Below are 24,807 nucleotides of genomic sequence, written 5' to 3' on the forward strand. Positions count from 1 at the left end.
GGTTCGAATCCTGGCTCTGCCACTTGTTGGCTGTGTGACTGTGGGCAAGTCACTTAATTTTTCTGTGCCTCAGTTACCTCATCTGTAAAATGGGGATTAAGACTGTGAGCCTCATGTAGGACAATCTATTTACCCTGTGTCTACCCCAGCGCTTAGAACAGTGCTCTGCACTTAGTAAGCACTTAACAATTACCAACATTATTATTATTATTATCTGTTGGATATGAGGAGGGAGGGCATTCTAAGCCAGAGGCAGGATGTGGACGAGAGGTTGGCAGTGAGATAGACTAGACTGAGGTACAGTGAGAAGGTTGGCATTAGAAGAGTGAAGTGTGAGGTCTGGAGAGTAGCCACCCTCTCACCCCCTCAGACCCCCTATACGGTGCCTGCTCCGGCCACGCCTCTTACCTCATATCCCAGGTTCAGGGGGGAGGCTTGACAGTTTAGTCTGATCCTTCCTGGCCCGCTCCACTTCCACAATGTCCATCGATCCATCAATCAGTGGTATTTATTGAGTGTGTACTAGGTACAGAGTGCTGTACTAAGTGCTTCGGAGAGTATAATACAACCAAACTAGTGGAACTATTCCTTACTCACAACAGATTTATGGTCTCGAGGGGGAGACAGATGTAAATATAAATTAATAACATAATATTTAATATAAAGATATGTAAGTAAGTGTGGTGGGGTTGGGGCAAATATCAAATGCCTAGTGATCACATAACCAAAGGCATAGATGACATAGAAGGGAGAGGGAGCCGGAGCAGAGAGGGCTTCATTGCGGAAGGCCTCTTGGAGGAAATGTGACTTTAGTTATGCTTTGAAGGTTGGTCTGGAATTTATGGAGAGGGAGGTTGGTCCATTCTTGGCTGAGGGGAGAAGGGAGAAGATAAGGGAAACCAGTTGGTGGGACAGACAGATGGGGGCACAGTGAGTAAGCAGAGGAGTGGAGTGTGCCTGGCTGGGCATGTACTAGGAGATCAGGTAGAAGGGGGTGAGCTGAGTGAGTGCTTTATAGTGCACATCAATCAATTAGTTGTATTCATTTAGTGTGCAGAGCACTGTACTAAGTGCTTGGGCGAATGCAGTATAACAAAGAGAGCACACACCCCCATTGCCTATCAAAGATGGGGTCTTGGGAAGCCCATCCCGCTTCTCCTTCTCACAGTTCTCTTTGGTTGACCATTTAGTGGTGATCCTTGAAAAGGTCGTCGATCGTCAGCAAGTGGTCATTAAACAAACACCCACAACGGGCATAGAACTGTGGCAATCAATTATCTCCTCCAAGAGAATGGTAGACTCTGACCCGCAAAACCCAGTCCACAGAGTAAAGATGATTGTCCCTGAGTTCTCTTTGACCCCCTTGCTAACCCAAGGTTGGGCAAGTCACTTCACTTCTCTGGGCCTCAGTTACCTCATCTGTCAAATGGGGTTCGAGAGCGTGAGCTCCATGTTTCTATCCTAGTGATTAAAACAGCACTTGGTACATAGTAAGCACTTAGCAAGTACTCTAATCGTTATTATTATTATTATTATTATTACAATACAACAATATAACATACACTCCCTGCCTACAGTGAACTTTCAGTCTGGGGGGAGATAGAAGCAGCGTGGCTAAGTGGAAGGAGCCCGGGCTTTGGAGTCAGAGGTCATGGGTTCGAATCCCAGATCTGCCACTTGGCAGCTGTGTGACTGTGGGCAAGTCACTTAACTTCTCTGTGCCTCAGTTAACTCATCTGTAAAATGGGGATGAAGATTGTGAGCCCTACGTGGGACAACCTGATTCCGCTGTGTCTACCCCAGCGCTTAGAACAGTACTCTGCACATAGTAAGTGCTTAACAAATACCAACATTAATAAAAATAAATGAAATTACATAAATGCTGTGGGACTGGGAGGGGGAAGAATAAAGGGAGCAAGGGAGGGTGATGTAGAAGGGAGTGGAAGAAAAGGAAGAGAGCTTAGTCAGGGAAGGTCTCTCGGAGATGTGCCTTTAATAAGTCTTTGAAGTTGGGGAGACTACTTGTCTGTTGGTTATGAAGACAAAGGGTGTTCCAGGACAGAGGCAGGATGTGGGTGAGAGGTAGGCAGTGAGATAGATTAGAATGAAATACAGTGAGAAGGTTAGCATTAGAGGAGCGAACTGTGTGGTCTGGGTTGTAACAGAATAGCAGTGAGGTGAGGTAGGAGGGGGCTGGAGAGGAGATCCTCAGCCACAGTGAGAAGGTTAAGGGTACAGAGGGCTCATGTTTAGTTCAAACAATCAATTAATCATTGGCATTTTTAATGGTATTTGATAAGGGTTACTAAGTGCTAGGCACTGTACTAAGTGCTAGGTAGATACCACCTAATCAGGTTGGGTACAGTCCATGTCCCTCATGGGGCTGGTAGTCTTAATATCCATTTTACAGATGAGGTAACTGAGGCTCAGATAATTTAAGCGACTGCCCCGAGGTCACACAGCAGGCAAGTGGCAGAGTCAGGATTAGAACCCAGGTCCTTCTGGCTTCCAGGCCCTTATTCTATTAAGTGCTTACTGAATGCTGAGCTGTAATGGAAGAGAGGGGGCTGAGGAGCCCTGAAGTGGCTTTTCTATGAAGCCTCGAGAAGCACAGAGGGCAGATAGAGAGTTCCTCAGCTGTGACAGAGAGGGGATGAGGGGATCCATGGGGATAAGATTACACAGACCAGATGTTACGCTTGCCATGTCTTGTGTGATCAAACCACTGACACCATCAGGATCTGCTCGGGGGTGCTCTTTGCACCCTTCTCCTGTTCTCCAAATGAGCAGGATGTACCAATCTTGGAGGCCAAATTCTTGGCTGTCCACCATGGCCAGCACAGGGCCTGATGGAGGAGAGTTTGTGAATGACCTCAGTGGCCTAGAATGACCCTACCCTATGTCAACTAGTTTCTTTGGGTGGGTGAGTGGGAGTGAGAATGTTGCAGGTTGGACTTCTGTGAGCCTTGGGGTTGGTATCAGTGAGCAGGGAGCTCTGCTCTGGAGATGGAGACTGGGGGTCTTGGGCAGTGGAGACCAACATTGCATCCACCAGGAGCTCTGTTCCCTGGGGGCTAGAGGAGAGGTGGAGGCAGAAAGGGTGAACCAGGAGGAAGGGGGGTATGGGGAAACACGCTGGGATGGAGTATCTCCCCAAAAAGAGAGAGATGGAACTTCTCTTTTCAGTCTGTGTTTCCAGAAAGACAACTTTCATCCAGCTAAGATGAAAAATCTTAGCCTCAACTCCTTTGGGTGGTGACCGCTCAATGACCCACCCTGTACACAGTAAGTGTTCAATAAATACGAGTGAATGAATGAATGATAATGGACTGAACACTCTGTGCAGCCTCTGGGCCAGTTTTCTGGGCTCTCACCAACTGGGAAATAGTGTTTTTTCAGATTGATAAATGAGATGATAGCCAAGGCTGACACAGTTTTGTAAGGTTGTTCCGGGGTCTGAGGCCTGGGTCCCGTGCCTTTTTACTTTTGATTGTAAGCTGTGTGCAGGGGAGACATTCTCCCTGCAGAGAGGAGGAAGTTGCTTTTGTCAGCTGTGGGTTTGGACTGTGGTGACTTAGAACATACTTGGGCTGTGTGTGGGAAAGTTTCCCACCAGATCAGGGGGAATGAGGGGAAGGAGCCATTCAGACCCGGGATCTGCTGCCAATGGCTACCAAGACATTTCAAGTGTGCTGAGCATCAGTGCCAAATGTGCCCCCAGTCCTGGTCCCTGGAGCTGCTGGTCTAGGGTGGCAACGGACCCCAGACTGGCAGCAACTGGGCATGTGTGTAGGTGCAATGGCTGGGTGCTTCCCATGCTTTACCACCCTAGGGGGACTCATGTTCATCACCCCAGTTCCATTCAGCTCCCATCTTGGTGGCATAGTGGATAGCGCACAGGCCTAGGATTCAGAAGGTCATAGGTTCTAATCCTGTCTCTACCACTTAGTCTGCTGTGTGGCCTTTGGCAAGTCACTTAACTTCTCTGGGCCTCAGTTACCTCATCTCTAAAATGGGGATTAAGACCATGAGCCCCAAGCGTGACAGGGACTGTCTCCAACCTGATTTGCTTGGATTCACCCCAGTGCTTAGTACAGTGCCTGAAACATAGTAGGTTCTTAACAAATACCACAACTATTATTATTATCATTACTGCATCAGCTTCCCTGCTGTCCTCCCTGCCTCCTGTCTTTCCCCCCTTCAGTCCATACTTCACTCTACTGCCCAGATCATTTTTCTACAAAAATGTTCAGGCCATGTTTCCCCACTCTTCAAGAACCTCCAGTGGTTGCCCATCCACCACCGCACCAAACAGAAACTCCTTATTATAGATTTTAAAGCACTCAATCACCTCAATACTCTCCTACTACAACCCAGGCTACACACTTCGCTCCTCTAATGCTAAAACCACCTCACTGGACCTCAATCTCATCTCTCTCACCGCCGACCTCTAGCCCTCGTCCTGCCTCTGGCCTGAAAGGCCCTCCCTCTTCATAGTGATGGTATTTGTTAAGAGCTAATTATATGCCAGGCATTTTACTAAGATCTGGGGTGGATACAAGCAAATAAAAATAATAATAATAATTAAGATATTTGTTATGCACTTACTATGTGCCAGGCACTGTACTAAGCACTGGGGTAGGTACAAAAAAATCAGGTTGGACCCAATCCCTGTCCCTCTTGGGTTTCACATTCTCAATCCCCATTTTAAAGATGAGGGAAATGAGGCTCAGAGAAGTGAAATGACTTGCCCAAGGTCACACACCAGACAAGCGAAGGAGCTGGGATTAGAACCCACGAACTTCTGACTTCCAGACCCCTGCTTTATTCACTAGGTCATGTTGCTTCTCTGTCTGACACTTTCAAAGCCTTATTGAAGGCACAACTCCTCCAAGAAGCCTTCCCTGACTAAGCCCTCTTTTCCTTTTCTTCCACTCCTTTCTGCATTGCCCTATCCCACTCCCTTTATTCATCTGCCCTCCCAGCGCCACAGCACTTATGTACATATTTGTTACTGACTTATTTAAATTAATGTCTGTCTCCCCCTCTAGACTGTAAGCTCACTGTGGGCAGGGAAGGTGTGATTATATTGTTATATTGAACTCTCCCAAGTGCTTAGTACAGTGCTCTATACATAGTAAATGCTCTAAAAATACGACTGACTGACTGACCATCACTACTACTGAGTAACTGGACCTTGGGGAAAAAGACTGGCTAGTTCAACCCCAAATGTTTCTTAGGGGCTCTAAATCTAAGAGTCACGAGGATGGTGGCAACAGATTTTTGTAATAATAATAATAATGATAACTGTGGTATTTGTTAAGTACTTACTATGTGCCAGGCACTGTACTAAGTGTTGGGATGGATACAAGCAGATCGGGTTGGACACAGTCCCTATCCCATGCCATTTGCACTCAGCCATTTGGCAAGCCTGTTGTTGAATAAGATTTTGTGACTGTGATGCGGAATAGGTCACGACCACAGTCAGTTATGTCACTTCCACTCACTTTTGGAATCAGACACTGACTTTATAGCACCAAGGTCCAAACTGATAGGGATCCACACAGTGCACCCCGGGATTGTCCCAAAAGGTCAAGGATTCTAATCCTGACTCCGCCGCTAGTATGCTGTGTGACCTTGGGCAAGTCACTTCTCTGGGCCTTAGTTACCTCATCTGCAAAATGAGGATTGAGACTGCAAGCCCCATAAATGACATGGATTGTGTCCAACCTAATTAGCTTATATCTACCCCAGCAGTTAGAACAGTGTCTGGCACATGGTAAGTGTTTAACAAATACCATCAGTAAAACAGTCTTATGGGGGAGGTAGCTGTTGGAGAGCTTCTGGCTCTGACGTTGCTGTCTGCTCTTTTCTTTCTCTCAAAAGTGAAAATGCTGCTCTCTTCCTCCACACCTCCCCTTATGAAAATGTGGTTTTCTACCTTCCACCTCCCCTCATAAAACTGAAATCAGGTCCCTGGCTGGAGTTCACAGGACCCCAACCTCCAGCACAGGGGCTACGGTGCCAGTCAGGCAGGGAGCCAAGGAAGCAGGTTGGTTGGGGAAATTGGAGGTGGGGGGGCTTTTTGCCTTGGGGAGGTGTAGATATCTTTTGGGCATGGGCAGGGCTGGGGCTGGACCCTAATTCCAGTTTTCCCCAATGAGTAGGGACTTCAAAGAGGAGTTGGGACTGTGCCTAGCAGGAGAGAGGAAGGGAGCATAACTTGAGGGTGTTCTCCTAGCCTCCACCCTGTCCTTGGAGGATGGTGTGGGAAGGGGCCATGGGGAGTAGGATTCAGTCCTAGTCTTCTGGGTGCAGGGCCCAGGAGGGAGGAGTCTGACTAGGAGGTTCCCAGGGCTGGGGGCAGGAAGCCAGGAACTCTTTCCTTCTTCCCCTCTGCCCCCTACCCTCCAAAACACTCCCATTGTCTTGCCAGGTTTCCTTGCAGCTCTTTGCAAAGCTGAGAGATGGGACTGCCTCACATGGTCATGATCGCTGCCCTCTGGGTCCAGATCCTGCTGCAAATGATCCAGGTACTCACCCTCCACCATCTTTCTGCATCAACAGACACTAAAAAATGAGTCTTTTTACTTTTTATAGTATTTATTAAATGCTTACAATGTGCCAGGCAGTATTCTAAGTGCTTGGGTAGGTACAAGCTAATCAGGTTGGACACAGACAAGTGGTGGAGCTTGGATTAGAACCCACATCCTCTGACTCCCAAGCCTCTGCTCTTGCCACTAGGCCATGCCGCATCTCAATTCCATTCATTCCGTTCTCTTTCCAGTCATTCTTCAGTCATTCATTCAGTTGTAATTATTGAGCACTTGTTGTGTGCAGAATATTCATTCATTCATTTGCATTTATTGAGCGCTTACTTTGTGCGAAGTATTGTATTAGCACTCATGTGTAGAATAGTTTGTTAAGTGGAAAGAGCACAGGCTTGGGTATCAGAGGTCGGGGGTTCTAATCCCGGCTCCGCCACTTATCAGTTGTGTGACTTTGGGCAAGTCATTTCACTTCTCTGTACTGTTTATTGTTGTCAGTGCTGCCACCCACCTCTCTGGCCTCGCCATGTCCCTCCTCTCCCCCTCCCCCCTCCCGCCCCTTCCTATCCTCCCCTTCCCCTTCCCCTCTCTCGCTCAGCTCTTTCCCGCTCTCTCCTCTGTCTCCTCCCCCCCTCCTCTCTCCCGCCCTAGAACCCCACTTTACCAGCGCTACCCCTCTTCCCCCTCCCCCTACTCTTCCCCCCACCAAACCCCCTCTTCACCCCCTCCCCCCTTCTCTCTTCCCCACCCATGCCCCATCCCAGTCCTCTTGTCCCACCGCCACCCCTCATCCCCCTCTCCTCGTCCAGGGCCCCGCCACCTCCTTCCCATCCAAACCCTCCCCTCCCCCCGCCCTTCCCCCCCTCCTCCCCTTGCACCCACAGCTACTTTCAAGTGTGGCCTCTGGAACCCCCGTTCTATTACAGGCAAGCTACCTTTCATCCATGACCTTTTCCTCTCCCGCTCTCTCCTCCTCCTCGCCCTTTCGGAAACGTGGCTCTCTCCCGAAGACACGGTCTCCGCCGCCGCTCTATCCAGCGGAGGCCTCTCCTTCTCCCACTCCCCCAGACTCACCGGTAAGGGAGGAGGCGTCGGCTTCCTCCTCTCGCCCCGATGCCGCTTCCGCACTATCCCTCCTCCCCCCTCCCTCTCCTTCCCCTCCTTCGAAGCCCATATCATTCGCCTCTACCACCCACTCCAGTTACTTGTCGCCGTCATCTACCGCCCTCCTGGTCCCACCTCCGACTTCTTCAACCACCTTGACCCCTTTCTCACCTTCCTCCTCTCCTTCTCTCTGCCCACTCTGATCCTTGGAGACTTCAACATCCATACGGATGTACCCGACGACTCCTCTGCCGCCAGCCTGCTATCCCTCCTCGACTCTGCCGACCTCCTCCTCCACCATACCGCGCCCACTCACCGACTCGGTCACACCCTCGATCTCGTCATCTCCTACCGCTGCACTATCTCCTCACTCACCAACTCTGAAATCCCTCTCTCTGACCATAACCTTCTCACCTGCCTCATCTCTCACACTCCCTCCCCCTGCAAATCTTTGCTACTGCCCCACAGAGACCTCCGCTCTCTCGATCCCATCCGTCTTTCCAATAGCATCTCGCCTCACCTTGCCGCCCTGTCCTCTCTTCCCACTCTCGACGATCAGGTCTCCGCTCTCAACTCCACCCTCTCTACTCACCTCGACTCTCTCGCCCCCCTTTCCCTCCGCCGCTCTCGCTCCACTAACCCACAGCCCTGGATCACCTCCTCCGTCCGCCTCCTACGCTCCTATGCTCGAGCTGCTGAGCGCTGCTGGCGAAAGTCCAAGCACCAAGCCGACCTCACACACTTCAAATTTATCCTTTCCTGCCTTAACTCTGCCCTCTCCTCCGCCAGGCAAAGCTTCTTCTCCTCCCTCATCGACACCCATGCTCGTCACCCCCGCCGATTGTTCCGGACCTTTAACTCTCTCCTTAGGCCCCCTGTTCCGCCCCCTCCCCCATCTCTCACACCTAATGATCTGGCCACCTATTTCCTCACGAAAATCAACACGATCAGGTCTGAGCTCCCCAAAGTCACCCCTCCGCCTCTCCCCTCCCCCCCAACAACCCCCTCCCCTACTTTCCCATCCTTCCCTGCAGTATCCTCAGAGGAGATCTCCTCCCTCCTCGCAAGTGCCACCCCCTCCACCTGCGCCTCGGACCCCATTCCCTCTCACCTTCTTAAAACCATCGCCCCTGCCCTCCTCCCTTCCTTAACTTCTATTTTTAACCACTCAATCTCCAAGGGCTCCTTCCCCTCTGCCTTCAAACATGCCCACGTCTCCCCCATCCTAAAAAAACCCGCTCTTGACCCCACTTCCCCCTCCAGTTATCGTCCTATCTCCCTACTACCCTTCCTTTCCAAAATCTTAGAACGAGTCGTCTACAATCGATGCCTAGAATTCCTTAACTCCCATTCTCTCCTAGACCCCCTCCAATCTGGCTTCCGTCCCCTCCACTCTACTGAGACTGCTCTCTCTAAGGTCACCCATGACCTCCTTCTTGCCAAATCCAATGGCTCCTACTCCATTCTGATCCTCCTTGACCTCTCTGCTGCCTTTGACACTGTCGACCATCCCCTCCTCCTCCATACCTTATCTCACCTTGGCTTCACGGACTCTGTCCTCTCCTGGTTCTCCTCTTACCTCTCTGGCCGATCATTCTCGGTCTCCTACGCTGGAGCCTCCTCCCCCTCCCATCCTTTAACTGTTGGAGTTCCTCAAGGGTCAGTTCTTGGCCCTCTTCTGTTCTCCATTTACACTCACTCCCTCGGTAAACTCATCCGCTCTCACGGCCTTGACTACCATCTCTACGCAGATGACACGCAGATCTACATCTCCGCCCCTGTCCTCTCCCCCTCCCTTCAGGCTCGCATCTCCTCCTGCCTCCGGGACGTCTCCACCTGGATGTCGGCCCACCACCTAAAACTCAACATGAGCAAGACTGAGCTCCTCATCTTCCCTCCCAAGCCCGGTCCGCTCCCAGACTTCTCCATCACCGTGGATGGCATGACCATCCTTCCCGTCCCGCAGGCCCGCAATCTCGGTGTCATCCTTGACTCGTCCCTCTCGTTCACCCCACACATCCTATCCGTTACCAAGACCTGCCGGTTTCACCTCTACAATATCGCCAAGATCCGCCCTTTCCTCTCCACCCAAACGGCTACCTTACTATTACGGGCTCTCGTTATATCCCGGCTAGACTACTGTGTCAGCCTTCTCTCTGACCTCCCTTCCTCCTCTCTCGCCCCGCTCCGGTCTATTCTTCACTCCGCTGCCCGGCTCATCTTCCTGCAGAAACGATCTGGGCATGTCACTCCCCTTCTTAAACAACTCCAGTGGTTGCCTATCGACCTCCGCTCCAAACAAAAACTCCTCACTCTAGGCTTCAAGGCTCTCCATCACCTTGCCCCTTCCTACCTCTCCTCCCTTCTCTCTTTCTACCGCCCACCCCGCACGCTCCGCTCCTCCGCCGCCCACCTCCTCGCCGTCCCTCGGTCTCGCCTATCCCGCCGTCGACCCCTGGGTCACGTCCTCCCGCGGTCCTGGAACGCCCTCCCTCCTCACCTCCGCCAAACTGATTCTCTTTCCCTCTTCAAAACCTTACTTAAAAATCCCCTCCTCCTAGAGGCCTTCCCAGACTGAGCTCCTCTTCCCCCTCTACTCCCTCTGCCATCCCCCCTTTACCTCTCCGCAGCTAAAGCCTCATTTTCCCCTTTTCCCTCTGCTCCTCCACCTCTCCCTTCCCATCCCCACAGCACTGTACTCGTCCGCTCAACTGTATATATTTTCGTTACCCTATTTATTTTGTTAATGAATTGTACATCGCCTTGATTCTATTTATTTGCCATTGTTTTTACGAGATGTTCTTCCCCTTGACGCTGTTTAGTGCCATTGTTCTCGTCTGTCCGTCTCCCCCGATTAGACTGTAAGCCCGTCAAACGGCAGGGACTGTCTCTATCTGTTGCCGACTTGTTCATCCCAAGCGCTTAGTACAGTGCTCTGCACATAGTAAGCGCTCAATAAATACTATTGAATGAATGAATTCTCTGTACCTCAGTTATCTCATCTGTAAAATGGGGATTAAGACTGTGAACCCCACGTGGGACAACCTAATTACCTTGTATCTACCTCAGAGCTTAGAATAGTGCTTGGCACATAGTAGGCACTTAACAAATACCATTATTATTATTATTATTATTGTTATTCACTGATTGACTTACTTTATGTGCCCTTTCTAACTAGTCCCAGGTTTTTGGTCTTATTTTCATTAGAACAACCCAGATTCTGATTCCGTCCACCCCTAGTTGCCATAAAGTGCTTCCCTCACCCGAGGTCCCAGAATGGCCCTAACTACCGACCATCTGTGTATTGAATTTCCTTAATCCCGTCTGGCTCCTAGGTCCCTGCCCCCATTCCACTTCTGACCGTGGGGATGGAGGGTCTAAGGCTCAGTGGCCTATAGATTCTTGCCCTTTCTCTGGTGCTGACCCCATAATCCTCTCTAGGTGGAAAGCCAGGAGATCGAGATGACCATGGAGTACAATGCTTTTGATGACCAGTATAAGGGATGTGAAGAAAAAATGGATTCCAAAGCTCCCCAACTCCTGAAGGATGAAAAGAGGTGCAACAAAGTCCTCCGTGATGCCTGGAACAGTGCCAAGACCAAGTGGCAGAAAGAGATCGAGAAGAAGGTGTCTCCCCTCCCCTCTGACTTCAGAAAGCAGTATGGGATAGCGGTCATTATGTACACCAATAAAACCTTTAGTAAAGACTTCAACCGGGCCGTGCGGACAAACGGGAGGTCTCTAGAGGACTATAAGGAAAATTTTCACTATAAAGCCATCCACTACTATCTGACCAGGGCCCTGCAGCTCCTGCCAAAGGTCAATTTCACCACAAAGCTTTATCGGGGCTCTCAGAACAAGTTCACTTACAGAGGGACTGGCCCCATCCGCTTCGGACAGTTCTGCTCCACCTCCCAGGATCGTTCGATAAGTGCTCAGTTTGGTAATCGCACCTTCTACACCATCCGTGCCTGGTTGGGGGTGTACATCAAGAATTTCTCATATTACCCAGAAGAGTAGGAAGTGCTGATCCCAGGGAATGAAGTCTTCCATGTTTCAGCAAAGAAGGGGCAAGGGGCTTTCAACCTGAAGAGTAAAAGGAAGCCTTTATCCTGCTTCAACTGTGCCCTCCTGGGAAGTGAGTTGTGGGGGGTGGATAGTCCTGGTGGGCTCTCTGTGACCACAGCTCTCCCCATTTCAAATCACCCCCAAAGCCACCTCCCCCAGGAGGCCTTCCCTGACTAATCCCCCATCCCAACTCTGATCATTCTATCAGCCACCTCCCACTCAATCAGTGGAATTTATGGAATTTATGGAATGCTTACATTACAGGCAGTGCGCTTTACAAAGTACTTGGGAGAATGCATGGCACTAGAGTTGATAGATATCTTCCCTGCCCACAAGGAGCTTGCAGACTGAAGGGGAAGGCAGTGACATGAAAAGCAATTACAGAGTATAAGGGTGAAGTGAATATCAAGTGCTGGAAGTGCTTAAGTGCATTAGCCATGAAGAAGGGAGGGAGAAGAGGGGAAATGAGAACTTAGTTGGGGAAGGCTTCTTGGATAAAATGTGACTGTAGTTGGGCTTTGAAGGTGGGAAGAGCTGTGGCCCCTTTAGTTTATCGATTCATCTTTGCTTACTTTTGTTATCAGAATTATCAATGCCGTTACTCCTGTTCCCAGACTGCGTGTGTGTACAACTCAGTGTCTTCTCCTCTCCCCCATTCCATTGTGAATGCCCAAGGACAGAAACTTTGTGACTGTGACTTTTACTGCACTTCCCTGGCACCCAGTACAGGGTGTTGCAAACAGCAGCTGCTCAGCAGACACTGATGACTGATTAGGAAAAGGGGCTTGGGCTATGGGGGTGGGGGATGAAGGTTGTGGACTAGGGAAGACTACAACTGTGTCCAGCAAGAACTCAGGACCCCCAGAGGCTGGAGGAGTTGGGGCAGATGGGGTGTTGCTGTAGTGTTTTGGGGTGGGAAGTGCTAGGGCAGGGAAGCTTCCCAGAGGCAGGCAGGGGAGGACTGACCTTCTATTCTCTTTGTGTTTCAGATGAGAAGAAAGCCATGTGCAAGTCAGGTGAGGGGCTATCTTGTCTCCCATCCCCACCCTTGGTGCCCTTGGTTGCAGCCCTCTAGGCCTGAATACCCTGCTGGTTGAGTCAGACAGTCACCTCTCTGCTCTGCCCCTTCCTTCCTTCTCCTTTCCTTGGGGCCGGATATGGGAGGGGGCCCAGGAGTCTTGGCCAGAGACTGTACAGGCCCTGGAATTCCCAGGAATTCTCTTTGGGCTATAAGGTTAATAATAATAATAATGTTGGTATTTGTTAAGCGCTTACTATGTGCAGAGCACTGTTCTAAGCGCTGGGGTAGACACAGGGGAATCAGGTTGTCCCACGTGGGGCTCACAGTCTTAATCCCCATTTTACAGATGAGGGAACTGAGGCACAGAGAAGTTAAGTGACTTGCCCACAGTCACACAGCTGACAAGTGGCAGAGCTGGGATTTGAACTCATGAGCCCTGACTCCAAAGCCCATGCTCTTTCCACTGGGGATTGGGAAGAGTGGTGGGATCCCTCCCAACATCTGTTATTTCCTGATTTACATGGGACCAACCATGGGCAGACTGGGGAAAGTCCCCTCTTTCGAGCCCATTTCCCTTGAGGCTGCTGGTATAATTTTCTTCTGCCCACTTTCTCCATAGCTCATCAAGTGAAGTGGTCCCAGCCATCTGACCCTGCTGCTTCTCTCCGGGCTCCTCATCCTGCTTCTTGGCTCTGAGTTGGACCTCTCGATCCCCATTGTGTGTCAGCCCGAGGCCCCTCAGCTCAGGCATGCTCATATCAGCAGTCAGGACAGTTTACCACAAGTGGCTCCCACCTGCTCCCTCTCTGCCCCCTTGCCAGCTCTCTGCCTGCACCCCCTCCACCTCCATCTCCCTTACTGGCCACCCAGTCCCATATAATGCTCACAAGTTAAGTAGGAAGGAAAACAAGTACTGAGCCCCTATTTCACCAGTGAGGAAACAAAAGCACAGAAAAGTTAATTGACTTAGCCAAGGTCATAGAAAAGGCAAGTGGCAAAGCCAAGATTAGAACCCAGTTCCTCTGACTCCCACCACTGAGTTCTTTTCATCCTTTGCCAGCTATGAGATATGTTCTACTCCTCTCCCCTCCACCCATAAACCACTCTCCATCACAGTCTATGTTTTTAGAGGGATGAATGTGATGATTTATCTGGACAAACACAGCTATAAACTGCTTTTCTGGTGTTCCTGCCAGTTTATTGGTCTGAGGTTGTTTTCTTTGCAGTTCCTCCACTCTCCCCCTCCACTCTTCTTCCCTTCCCTCCACTCTTTTTTCCTCCCCTCCCTCCCCACTTTCCTACCTTTCCCCTCTTCTCCCCTTCCTCTCCCTGCTCCCCACCCTTCCCCCAATGCACAAGAATAGAAGTGGGTAGCAGAAAGCAGGTCCGGTGAGTAGCATATTTCTAGGTTCATTGTGATTCTGAGGCCTTAAAAGCAGAGGGAAATGGTGGGGGAGTGGGAAGTGGGGAGAAGGGCACAGTGGGAAAAACACCTGGAAAAGCTTTCCTGTGGACACGGCCCAGGTGGGAGGAGGTTGGATGGATGTACAGAAGGAGCATCCTTCAGACTAAGGACACACCTGGTTCCCTGAAAGTTAGACTATACTCTGTTATGTATCCTGCTGTCACCACCCAAACAGCTGATGAATAGGAAAGCTAAAATTGGAAACCAAAAGCAAGGATGGCAGATGGAAGTGTTTTAAGGACTGTAAGCTTTCTGTGGGCAGGGAACATGTCTACCAACTGTGTTCAATCAGTCATTTTTATTGAGAGCTAACTGTATGCTAAGCACTGTCCTAAGTGCTTGGGAGTGTACAATGTAACAGAGTTGGTTGACACGTCCCCTGCTTTGTATTTGACTCTCCCATGCACTTACTACAGAGTTCTGCACACAGTAATTGCTCATTAAATACCACTGATTGGAAGACATGATAAAACAAAGCCTCATTCAAGCTGAAAACTGGGAGTCCATTGCTGAGGACAGACCTGCCTAGTACATTGCCCACTGCCATCAAAAAGGGAGTGGCTCTCTTTGAATAATAATAATAATGGTGTTTGTTAAGCATTTACTATGTCCAGGCAATGTATTAAGCACTGGGGTGAACATGAGCAAATCGCGCTTGACACAGTCCCTGTCCTACATGGGGCTCAGAGTCTCAATCTCCATTTTACAGATGAGGTAACTGAAGCACAGAGAAGCAAAGTGACTCATCCAGTGTCACACAGCAGACAAGTAGCAGATCTGCGATTAGAACTCATAACCGTCTCTCTCACAGGCCCATGCTCTATCCAATAGGCCATGCTCAAAAGCTTTGTATGCAGAGAGATAGAAGGAGACAGAAGACAAAATAGCATCAGGTACTACAAATATTAAGTACAAAAATACACCAACGGACATTTTTGCATGCACAGGGTGGCCAGGACTGTGCCTTTTCAGCCACACACACAGTCATAGGTGAACTTCACAGTCAGCAGGGCCGTCCTCTAATAGGATGAACAACTATGCTTGTATGTGTATGTTTGCATGTGTGTGCAAGCAAATGTAATGAAAGCAGGAAGCCCAGAGGTTGCAGAGAGCCCTACATCCTATTGCCGTCTCATCCCCAAGGTCAGTCATTCCTCTGCCTTCTGAACTATGGGTACTGTGATCTAAGAGGAGAAGAGAAAGGAGGAGGAGAAGAATGTAGAGAAGAAGCAAGAAGAGGCAGAAGAGGAGAAGGAGGAGGAGGAGGAGGAGAAAGAGAGACACAACCACCTCCAATCCAACATCAAATAATGTTTAAATATAGGTGGCTGTCTCCAAGTCCTTTTCAGATGGTCAGGGACTCATCCCCAGGAGTCTAGTTGGAGTCAAGGTAAAGAGATGGAAAACTCTCATGCCCTCATTAGTGTCTACCCAGGGGCTGGGGCCTTGGGCCCTCTCTGATGGCCCAGGAGCACAGTTCCTCTGACCGACAGGGTCAATTAGGGCCGAGGTGAGAGCCTCCTTAGTACACTGAGTGACAGTCTACTCTTGTTCACAAAGAAGCAGGGTAGCCTCATCACCCACATTCTCTTTCTTCCCAGAGAACTGAATCGGCTTCCCCAGAGAGAGCTCTGGCAGTCTGAGTCCTCCACCGGCCTCTCTCCCCTATACCAGGCCCACAGCAGGGACCTGACATCCGCCCATGAGTCTGACTGACCGAGAACATTCACTCCCTGACCACTCCCCTCAGTCCCATGTCCACCCCTTTTTGTGGCTTCATGGGTCTCAGGGTTACCCACAGGATCTGCTCCACTGATGTCAGGGCTAAGAGGACAGCCAAGCTATCCAGTAATCCCAGGAAGCAGTAGTCATTCAGGCAGACTACTGAGCCAATCAGAGGACCCCAGGGAAAGTAAGACCACCCTTTCTGCACAAACGTTTTAGAGTCTGTTCTTCTGGATGGGAGTCTATAGGAGGTCCCAGCGTGGAATTTCACTTGGAATAGCAGGATCCCTTTCCCATTGGTGTGAACTGATGTTCAAGCCAGTAAAACATAAGGGGGATTCTTTTCGGTTTGACCTGAATAGATGTGCAGTTTGGTGGGCTCAATATTGGGTAAAGGGATTCTGATCAGATGGTGGCCTAGAAAGGGTGTTGAGCTCTATGGACTTGTCTGAGGCTCTGGATCTTAGCTCCCAGGACACCCTGGGAGTGACGAGACACAGAGATGGGAAAGTGATTCCCACAGGGGTTGACACAAATCAGGCTCAGGGTGGTGGGAGCAGAAGTGTGAACCTGTGGTCTCTGAGCCCCATGGAGACACAGGGAGAGGCAACATCCCATGTGGCCCCTTGGCTAAGGCTGGGTCAGGAAGGGGAAAGTGTCTTTCCCCACCCCCACCACAATAGGGTTTGGCGGGACAGGATGAGGTCTGGGTCTATAAAGTGGGAGAGAACAAGCCCTCCGGCCGCTCCAACCCCCGGCTGTCTGACTCCAGCTCTCCCTTCTGAGGCTTCCCGGGTATCAGGGGTGGGAGCCCAACTCCTGGCCACTGGCAGGTCGATCCTCCTAGAGATGCTTCCTCTCCAGGCAGCCACTGAGAGCTCTTCCCATTTCCACCCCAGCCCCACGCTCACCCCTGTAGCTGTCACAGACCCACGTCTGGGAAAGAGCCTCTCTCACTGCTCCTGTCTGTGCATGGGCTCTTCAGTATTTCCTGTCTGTCCTGTATGCTTTCAGTCCTCCTGTCTGTATATGTGTCTTTCAGTATTTCCTACCTGTCTTATGCACTCTTGGTGCTCCTGTTTGTGCATGTACTCTTCAGTATTTCTTACCCGTTCCGTGAGCTCTTAGTGCTCCTCTCTGTACATATCCTCTAGACTATAAGCTCTTCCTCTAGACTGTAAACTCCTTGTGGGCAAGGCTCATGTCTTCCAACTCTGAAATATTCTACTCTCCCAAGCACTTAGTATAGTGCACAGTGCTGTGCATACCGTAAGCACTCAATAAACACCACTGATTGATGGATTTGCTCTTTAGTATCTCCTTCCTGGAATCATTGGCTGGAGTCATTCCAGCCCACGAGGCAACCACCGTGGAGATACCTCCAAGACGATTGGATGCTTTACCCCACATTACAATCATTCTGGGAATACAACCAGGACCCAGTGAACACAGGTTTAGGTGTTGGTCCCAAAGGAGTTAGAGACAGGTGGCTTAGAATGCATGTGGGGCCCCCACTGAGGAATCCTTCTGAGGAGGAGGATAACTGGTCCTGTAAGAAAAACATTTCTGGGAGCGTCCCACCCCAGGGGATGTATCCATCCTGCAACGATTTATAGAGAACAAACGGTGCAGTGGAAGTGCCCCGGATCCCTCTCCCTATACCAACATCCGGCATCCCCTCTTATCGATATTTGCGAATGCGCCTTATTTGCTAGCATTTTGGCTGATCCCTATCTTCGCTTTCCAACTACACTTCCGTCATTCTGTGGTGGACTGTACTACTGTACCAATTTCTATTTAAATGGGCCCTATACTTGGTCCATTGAGGTGCCACTATGACTTGATACCAACGTCGCTCTGTTGTGCCCTCTGCGGTCCTCCTGGGCAGATGTGTCGGTGTCTCCCTGGACTGATTGGGGTGTGAGTTTGCTTTCTTGATATATCTACTTATCAAACATAGCCTTTGCAGTCCTTTCATTATTAGTACCCTCACATACTGTATCATATACACTTTCATTTGGTATCATTGTGAACCGTATCTTGTGCAATTACAAGGGCCCAGAGCCTTGGACTGGAGAAAGCCCTGAGGAGGAGTCTGGTCAAACTCGGGAGGGAGATCACAGCTAGAAGCAGCTCTGACAATGGCAGAGGAGTGGGCCATTGCCTTCCGGCCTGGGGTTCAGGAGCCGGGAGGACCCGGTCATGCTGAGGGAGGGAGAGGGAACCTGGCCTTTGCCTCGAACTTGTCCCGCTCCATCCCCAAACCTGAGTGTTTGTTTCCTGGTCAGTCCTAGGGTCAGCCTCAGCAGTTGTGGTCAGAGCAGGGTGCCCTGCTTCCCACGGGTGTTAGCTGAGAACGTGAGTTGGCTAAGGCAGTGAGGGCCTGCCCAACAGGAGATAGAGGTCAGAGCCAAACAGAGAGCAGAGAGACGGGTGGCAGCAAGGAAGAAACGAACCGGGTCCCTCCCCACTGCTTGTGGCAAGGAGATGGGGCTAGAACCCAGGCATCCAGCCACCAAGAGCAATGACAGAGTGATTCCCCAAACCTAGAGTGGATGTCCTATGGCAGGTTCCGACTCCCCCATGAGCGCTCTGGTTCTGCCCAGGCTGGAGTGGGGAGAGGAGGTTGGCTTGTCCTAGGATTATCTCCCCGCACCCCGCTGTTGCTGTGGACTGCCATCCACCCAAACTCCCTCAATCAATCCATCAATCAATGTTATTTAATGAGTGCTTACTATGTACAGAGCACTGTACTAAGCACTTAAGAAAGTACAATACAACAGAGTTAGTGGACCTGTTCCCTCCCTAGACTGGGCTGAGGAGGAGAGATGAGCAAGGAGACCCCATTACTCCCCAGGATGAGAAACTAGTCAGTCAGCCAGTCAGTCTGTCAGTCTTATTTACTGAGCTCTTAGAATGTGCAGAGTACTGCATTAAGTGATTGGGAGAGTACAATATAACAATATAATAGGTTCCCTGCCCAGAGTGAGCTTACTGTACCTAGGAGGGGAGGCAAACACTAATATAAAAAGTAAAATTACAGATGTGTATATAAGTGCTGTGTGGCTGGGAGAGGGGATGAATAAAGAGCAAATCAAGGTGGCACAGATAACTATAATAATAATAATAATAATGATATTTGTTAAGTGCTTACTATGTGCAAAGCACTGTTCTAAGCGCTGGGGGAATACAAGGTGATCAGGTTGTCCCACATGGGGCTCACAGTCTTCATCCCCATTTTACAGCTGAGGCAACTGAGGCACAGAGAAATGAAGTGTCTTGCCCACAGTCACACAGCTGACAAGTGGCGGAGCCGGAATTAATAATAATAATAATAATGTTGGTATTTGTTAAGCGCTTACTATGTGCCGAGCACTGTTCTAAGCGCTGGGGTAGACATAGGGGAATCAGGTTGTCCTACATGGGGCTCACAGTCTTAATCCCCATTTTACTGATGAGGTAACTGAGGCCCAGAGAAGTTAAGTGACTTGCCCACAGTCACACAGCTGACAAGTGGCCGAGCTGGGATTCGAACTCATGACCTCTGACTCCAAAGCCCGTGCTCTTTCCACTGAGCCACGCTGCTTCTCTAAGATGGGAGTTGCGAGTGGTAGAAGAGGAAAGGAGGTCAGGGAAGGCCTCTTGGAGAAGATGTGCCTTCAAATGGCTTTGAAGTTGGGGAGGGTAATTGTCTGATATAAAACAGGAGGGCGTTTCAGGTCAAAGGCAGGATGTGGAGAGAAGTCATTAGTAAGATGACGAGATCGAGGCACAGTGAGAAGGTTAACTTTAGAAAAGCAAAGTATGTAGGCTGGGTTGTGGTAGGAGAATATCGAGGTGAGATAGGAGGGGGCAAGATGATTATGAACGTTAAAGCCAATAATGAGGAGTTTCTCTTTGATGCCGAGATGGATGGGTAGCCCCTAGAGGTTTTTAAGGCGTGGGTAAATGTAGCCTGAATGTTTTTGAAGTTTCTCTCCCTGCTTACAACCCCCCCTACCTCCCCAGCTAGTCCCTCACCCCCTTACACCCACCACTCCTTTCCTGGTTGTCCCAGTCCAGCATCCTGCAGAAATGCTCTGGGCATGTCACTCCCCTTCCTAAAAACCTCCAGTGGTTGCCTATCAACCTCCGCACAAAACAAAAACTTCTCACTCTAGGCTTCAAGGCTCTCCGTCACCTTGTCCCTTCCTACCTCTCCTCCCTTCTCTCTTTCTACCGCCCACCCCGCACGCTCCGCTCCTCCGCCGCCCACCTCCTCACCGTCCCCCGATCTCGCCTATCCCGCCGTCGACCCCCGGGCCACGTCCTCCAGCGGTCCCGGAACGCCCTCCCTCCTCACCTCCGCCAAACTGATTCTCTTCCCCTCTTCAAAACCCTACTTAAAACTCACCTCCTCCAAGAGACCTTCCCAGACTGAGTTCCCCTTTTCCCTCTGCTCCCTCTACCCTCTCTTCACCTCTCCGCAGCTAAACCCTCTTCTCCCCCCTTTCCCTCTTCTCCTCCCCCTCTGCACTGTACTCGTCCACTCAACTGTATATATCTTCCATTACCCTATTTATTTTGTTAATGAGATGTAAATCACCCTGATTCTATTTATTTGCTATTGTTTTAATGAGATGCTCTTCCCCTCGATTCTATTTATTGCCACTGTTATTGTCTGTCTGTCTCCCCCGATTAGACTGTAAGCCCGTCAAAGGGCAGGGACTCTATCTGTTACAGATTTGTACGTTCCAAGCGCTGAGTACAGTGCTCTGCACACAGTAAGCACTCAATAAATACTATTGAATGAATGAATGAATCTGCCTCCCCAAATAACCAGAGAAATCCTGGGGCTTTGTAGCCTCTTCCTTATGCAGCCAGTTCTCAATTATCTGCTTCTGAGAGTGATTTATCCACTGCAGAGTCCTAAACCTCCACCAGTTAGGAAATGTGTTCTTAGACTGATGAAAGGGGTGATTTTCCAGACAGTTGTCTACCACCCACCTGGTGAGTGGTGCTCCTAGAAGCGTGGCTCAGTGGAAAGAGCACGGGCTTTAGAGTCAGGGCTCATGAGTTCGAATCCCAACTCTGCCACTTGTCGGCTGTGTGACTGTGGGCGAGTCACTTAACTTCTCTGTGCCTCAGTTCCCTCATCTGTAAAATGGGGATTAAGACTGTGAGCCCCACGTGGGACAACCTGATTCCCCTATGTCTACCCCAGCGCTTAGAACAGTGCTCGGCATATAGTAAGCACTTAACAAATACCAACATTATTATTATTATTATTAGGGCATTAGAGGAGCAAAGTGTATGGACAAGGGTTTTAATAGGAAAGTAGCCAGATGAGGTAGGAGGGGGCAAGGTGTTTGACTGCTTTAAAGCTGATGGTAAGGAGTTTCTGTCTGATGCAGAGGTGGGTGGGCTATGGCTAGAGGTTCTAAAGGAGTGGGGAAACATGGACTGAACGTTTTTTAAGAAAAATGAGCAAGGCAGCAGAGTGAAGTATGGATGGGAGAAGAGAGAGACAGGAGGCAGGGAGGTCAGCAAGGAGCTGATACAGTGATCAAGGTGTGAGAGATAAGTGCTTGTTTTACAGCATTTGTTAAGTACTTACTACGTGCCAGGCACTGTACTAAGCATTGGGGTGGCAGCATGGCCTAATGGTTAGAGCATGGGTCTGGGAGTCAGAAGGTTATGGTTTCTCATCCTGGCTCTGCCACTTGTCTGGTCTGTGACCTTGGGCAAATCACTTAACTTCTCTGTGCTTCGGCTCTCTCATCTGTAAAATGGGGATTAAGATTGTGAGCCCTATGTGGGCCAGGGACTGTGTCCAATCGAATTATCTTGTACCTACCCCAGTGCTTAGAACAGTGCCTGGCACACAGGAAGTGCTTAACAAATACCATCATCATTATTATTATATGTTGGGTAGATACAAGCAAATCGGGGTTGGACACAGTCCCTGGCCCACTGGGGCTCAGTCTCAATCCCCATTTTACAGATGAGGGAACTGAGGCATGGAGAAGTAAAATAAAGAATCCTAGCTTCTCATACAATGACTTTGTCCACTGGGTGACAATAGAGACAACACCATTGTCTCAAACAAGCCCTTTATCCAAGAGGTGACGATGGAGAAAGACTAGTAGTACTGATCAATATGAGAAGCAGCTTGGCCTAGTGGAAAGAGAACGAGAACAGGCTTGGGAATCAGAGGTTGTGGGTTCTAATCCCGGCTCCGCCACTTGTCAGCTGTGTGACTTTGGGCAAAGTCACAACTTCTCTGTGCCTGTTACCTCATCTGTAAAATGGGGATTAAGACTGTGAACCCCACGTGGGACAACCTGATTATGCTTAGAACAGTGCTTGGCACATAGTAAGGGCTTAATAAATACCATCATCATTATTATTATGATTATTGTGCAGACCACTGTACTAAGCATTGGAAAAGAGTACACGGGTGGAAATTAGATATACATCCCCCACCTCGAGGGACTCACAAACTCTGAATAAAAGTCGGAGAGAAGGGACTGGAGACAGCTATGTTTCAGTCATTCATTCAATCGTACTTACTGCGCTTGCTGGTGCAGACCACTGTACTAAGTGCTTGGGAAAGTACAATAAAACAATAAACACTGACATGAATCAGGAGCAAAGAAACAATAAATCAGCGTAAAATACCAAGGCAAATACACAATATACACAGAATAAAGACAAAAGTCAATACAGTGCTATGGCTAGAGGAGTGGAATTTCAGGTTGCTCAAGGCTCAGAATCCAAGGCGTACCCTTAGCTGTAGCCACCACTACTGCAGCCATCAGTCTTCCTGAGGTTTTATGGAGGCCTCATCATATAGGTGCTTTTCTCTTCTCCCCTGAGTCTTCCTGGTGGTGACAAACAGGGTGGGATGGGGTCTCCTCGATGGGGCAGAGGTATGCTAAGGCTGATTTCCCCGTTCCCCAACTATAGTCTAGTTGGGGAGACAAAATTATTATTATTATCATTAATATTAAAAGCCAAAATGAATCATGAATTGGGGGAAGAGACAAAGTACAGGATGTATACATAAGCATGGTGTGGGAGGGATGAGTATCAAAGTGCTTAGGAAGTACAGTAGACCCAAGTGCCAGCGAGGCAGCATGACTGACTGTCCATTGGTGGGGATCCTGAGACTGCATAGCAGAATTCATTCATTCATTTGTATTTATTGAGCGCTTACTGTGTGCAAGCACTGTACTAAACACTTGGGAGAGTACAATATAACAATGAACAGACACATTCCTTGCCACCATGAGCTTAAAATCTAGAGGGGGAGACAGACATTAATATAAATTACAGATAGGTACATAGGTGCTGTGGGGTTGGGAAGGGGGATGAATAAAGGCAGCAAGTCATTGTGACACAGAAGGATGTGTGAGAAGAGGAAAGAGGAGCTTAGTCGAGGAAGGCCTCTTGGAAGAGATGTGCCTTCAGAAAGGTTTTGAAGCGGGGGAGAATAATCATCTGATGGATTTGAGGAGGGCATTCCAGGCCAGTGGCAGGATGTGGGCGGTGGCAAGATATATAAGATCGAGGTACAGTGAGAAGGTTAACATTAATAATAATAATGTTGGTATTTGTCAAGTGCTTACTATGTGCAGAGCACTGTTCTAAGCGCTGGGGGAGATATAGAGTCATCAGGTCGTCCCACGTGAGGCTCACAGTTAATCCCCATTTTACAGATGAGGTAACGGAGGCACAGAGAAGTTAAGTGACTTGCCCACAGTCACACAGCTGACAAGTGGCAGATCCGGGATTCGAACACTTGACCTCTGACTCCCAAGCCCATCCTCTTTCCACTGAGCCACGCTGCTTCTCTACATTAGAAAAGAGAAGTGTGCGGACTGGGTTATAGAAGTAAAATAGCAGGTGAAGTAGGAGGAGACAAGGCGATTGAGTGCTTCAAAGCGATAGAAAGGACTTTCGATTTGATGGGCAGGTGGATGGGTGACGACTGGAGGTTCTTGATGAGTGGGGTAACATGGCCTGAACGTTTTGTGGAAAAAATAATCCCGGTGGCAGAGTGGATTGGAGTGGGGAGAGCTTTTATCCCCACGGCCCGGAGTGTATGGAAAATGTCGGGAGCAGGGGTCCTGAATGGTGGGAAGAAAAGGCAGTTCTCTCGACCACTGTGACGAAAGTTAAGGTGAGAACGTGCGGGCATGCGAGCCTGCATTACCAGATGCTTCATCAGCAGCTGTGGAGAAGGTCCGAAAAGACCCAGCTGCTGCTTTTAATAGCGGCCTGGTGAGCACTAAGCTGCCTCAGTTTCTCACACAAGATCTTGTTCACCAGGAGAGCGATAGAGAAGCAGCTCCAGATTTTCCTGTAAATATTTTCGTCCACCGGGTGGCGACAGAGAAGCAGCCCTAGATTTTCATACAAATAATAATAATATAAAAACAATAATAAGCGCTTTTATGTTTTTGAATTTGTTAAGCGCTTATTATGTTCCACGCACTGTACTAAGCGCTGGGGTGGATACGAGCAAATAAGATTGGATACAGACCCTATTTTACAAATGAGGCCCAGAGAAGTGAAGTGACTTGCTCATCGTCACAAGGCAGACAAGTGGTAGATCAGAATTAGAACCCATGACCTCTGACTTCCAGACCTTTGCGCGATCCATTTTCTTCCACCAGGTGGCGATAGAGTGTCAACCATGACTCTGCTCTCTCATTCACCCCACACATTCAATCCGTCACCAACGCCTGCCTGCCGGTCTCACCTTTACAATATCGCCAAGATCCGCCCTTTCCTCTCCATCCCAACTGCTATTTTACTGGAACGAGCTCTCATGATAACCCAGCTGGATTATTGTGTCAGCCTTCTCTCTGATCTCCCTTCCTCCTGTCTCT

At 49.5% G+C, this 24,807-nt stretch overlaps 1 protein-coding gene across 1 annotated transcript; it reads left to right on the top strand.

Moving 5' to 3' along the window:
• Positions 1 to 5,978: 5,978 nt before the first annotated feature.
• On the top strand, positions 5,979 to 13,932 carry LOC100088550 (T-cell ecto-ADP-ribosyltransferase 1-like). The gene is made up of 5 exons (XM_039915033.1): positions 5,979 to 6,052; positions 6,437 to 6,533; positions 11,094 to 11,790; positions 12,710 to 12,736; positions 13,361 to 13,932. Exons 2-3 carry the CDS (start codon positions 6,468 to 6,470, stop codon positions 11,670 to 11,672), a joined length of 645 nt encoding a protein of 214 aa, XP_039770967.1. The 5' UTR covers positions 5,979 to 6,052; positions 6,437 to 6,467; the 3' UTR covers positions 11,673 to 11,790; positions 12,710 to 12,736; positions 13,361 to 13,932.
• Positions 13,933 to 24,807: the final 10,875 nt, after the last annotated feature.

The sequence above is a fragment of the Ornithorhynchus anatinus genome, chromosome 2 (assembly GCF_004115215.2).
Source record: "Ornithorhynchus anatinus isolate Pmale09 chromosome 2, mOrnAna1.pri.v4, whole genome shotgun sequence".
Lineage (NCBI taxonomy): Eukaryota > Metazoa > Chordata > Mammalia > Monotremata > Ornithorhynchidae > Ornithorhynchus > Ornithorhynchus anatinus.